The sequence below is a fragment of the Papilio polytes genome, unplaced genomic scaffold (assembly GCF_000836215.1).
Source record: "Papilio polytes unplaced genomic scaffold, Ppol_1.0 DF823980.1, whole genome shotgun sequence".
Classification (NCBI taxonomy): Eukaryota; Metazoa; Arthropoda; class Insecta; order Lepidoptera; family Papilionidae; genus Papilio; species Papilio polytes.
This window is the reverse complement of record NW_013525224.1, coordinates 2,293,959-2,296,433: the sequence shown is the minus strand read 5'-3', so window position 1 is coordinate 2,296,433 and position 2,475 is coordinate 2,293,959. Positions and strand designations below refer to the sequence as shown.

The 2,475-nt window shown below is 31.1% G+C and overlaps 1 protein-coding gene across 1 annotated transcript; it reads left to right on the top strand.

Annotated features, from left to right (window-relative positions):
- The first annotated feature begins 280 nt into the window (after positions 1-280).
- Positions 281-1,542, top strand: LOC106101478 (protein FAM177A1-like). The gene is made up of 2 exons (XM_013280720.1): positions 281-595; positions 674-1,542. Exons 1-2 carry the CDS (start codon positions 440-442, stop codon positions 944-946), a joined length of 429 nt encoding a protein of 142 aa, XP_013136174.1. The 5' UTR covers positions 281-439; the 3' UTR covers positions 947-1,542.
- Positions 1,543-2,475: the final 933 nt, after the last annotated feature.

Genomic DNA, 2,475 nt, shown 5'->3' with positions numbered 1-2,475 from the left:
TATTAATATGGCGACATTTACCTGTGCAGCTGCTGCTCTTTCATTGGTCAAAAAAGACGTCAAAATGACACTGTAAGTTTATACCAATATTTTCTGATTGATGTAAAATCTTTATCAAACTATTAATCAAGGCCCTTAAAATTTAGCATGTACTCGGTCATGATCTATTAAAACCGTTACAATAATAAAATAATAACATTTGTATTTCAAAAACTGGCAAGTTTTTTAAGCATTTTCATTTGACAGCGATTGTCAGCTGTCGGCTGACATTGACATTCATTGGTAAAATGAAGATGATGATTGGTTGTAAATAAACAGTCTTTGTTGTAGTTGTAGCCTTTGCGAATAATTTTAGACTGTGTGCAGAATACTAAAAGGAGTGACTCATAGTCCTACCCAAATCTTGCTATTTCAAACAAAGTATATTACGTTGTTCAACATGGAAACGAGAGATGTTGAAACGGATCAAGTGAATGTTACAATAAAACGTCCTATTAAAGTGATTCATTTTAGCGACGGTATTGAAGAGGAAATCGAAGAAGTAAATGCTAATGAATTAGCAAGTGCGCCCAACAATGAAGAAAGCGTTGATCCGGTAAATTCAATAATAAGCATTGATTGACACACATATTAATATATTTAATTGAAATATAAATTCTATACTTAATTCCAGAAAACTCTTACATGGGGTCCGTGGTTCTCGCATTATGCTAAAAAATCGGGAACAAAAATGTTAGGTGCTGTGGATTATGCAGGAGAATCACTTGCGAATTTCTTTGGCATTACTACTCCGAAATACCAAATTGAAATAGATGAATATGAAAGAGTGAAGGAAGAAAAGAAAAAAATGGAGGAAGAATCTGCAGGATGGGTACCAAAAAATAGTGGTGGGAATATACCATTAGTATTAAATGAACCATCAAGAGTAGTGCATATAAATTCTTAATCTGCATAAAGGACCTCCAGTATTGCCATGTCAACATGGCATATCCAGTATTTTTATGGGAAGTAAGTATTATGTTCAGAAGTATAACATGATAAATTGAGTATCCTAGATATAACAAATTCCATGCAACTCTGATTTTCCTTATGAAAATGAAGCAAGATAATAGTGGCATTAAATGTGTTAAAAATTACAATTTGTTGTTAGCAGGATTGGTTTTATTTCTATGTGTTTGTAATTGTGTATAACTTCTTAAGAGTACTTTAATCTTTTTTTTTTTTGACAATTTTAATTATGCTTTGACTTAAGTTTTGTAAAAATTTTATGTTAAAATAAATGTTTGATGTTTACCAAAAAATAGTTGATTATGTATGAAAAGGAAGAGTTTTAAAAAGTTTCTATTTAAAAAGAATCACATTTTCTGTCAGTTTATTTACTTTTTTTTTAATAAGTAGGTTAGGCTGGCTGGTTTCAGGACGGAAATTAAATGGCATGTATGTAATATGTGCCTTGTAAATGACTCATAATTTTTATAAAAATATGGTTTTTAATAAGGTCTTAACATTACATTTTGTTACAGAATATAATATTTGTTTTAACTTATTAGCTACTAATTAATTTTAATGTTATTGATTTTATTTATTTATTGCTACTAATATGAATAAAACATTAATTCAAAACTCCTTATTTTATTTAAACCAGTCAAAGCTACTGCTTGTTTTGCATTTCATATAATACAGATTTACTATAAAAATGTTAGGTATTTAACCATAGTACTGACATTTGTAAATAGTAAAAGCGACATCTTTTGCTTAATACGAACAAAGAATTGGTTATAGAAAAATTTGCACAATGGTACAAGTTTTATGCAATAGATGGCGCTATGTTCCAAAATTTCGTTTTTATTGCAATAACACTACTGTAACATGATACCATTCAATTTTAATAGAATAATCGTGATTTTCTTTAAAATTCTAAATATAGAGTGAAACTCACATTTAATTTAGAAATATGTATATGCTTTTTGCTGAATACGTTGAAGTTATAAATAGGTCAACTTTTACTGTTGCATAAACCACTATAATAATTTTTTAAACAAAGAAAAATTAACCTAAGAACTTATTACAGATTATATTGAAGCTTAATTTTAGTGTGTTTTTACAGAAAGTATGGAATACTCAGTATGCAAACGAACAGTAAGTGCTATTTAGGTGTACAAGTAAAAATCGACTTTAAAAACAACGTGTAGAGTGTAAAATCCATTGCATGTTCGACATATGTTATTGTTTGTCGGTGTTTAGCGTGTGATATGTCGAAAACGTTCCGTTCGAGCGTTGTCCGCTCGTCAGATCGATATGCGTGAGGCACGAGGGTGTTCGTCGACGTGCGATTGGCCACCATACGTAGGGCGGGGCTCGTGTGTGAGGCGGACCGGGACATCGTTACACCGAATTTTGGCGCCAACGATCGCGCTCGCAATTTGCATTCGACGTTCAAATTTAAATTTTGTGCTTTAATTGATCTTTGTGCAC

What these genes read in the sequence shown, in the direction of transcription:
- LOC106101478 (XM_013280720.1), top strand. Translation starts at nt 440, where the DNA reads ATGGAAACGAGAGATGTTGAAACGGATCAAGTGAATGTTACAATAAAA. An exon ending in ATGAAGAAAGCGTTGATCCG is followed by an intron (nt 596 to 673) that starts GTAAATTCAATA and finishes ACTTAATTCCAG; the next exon opens with AAAACTCTTACATGGGGTCC.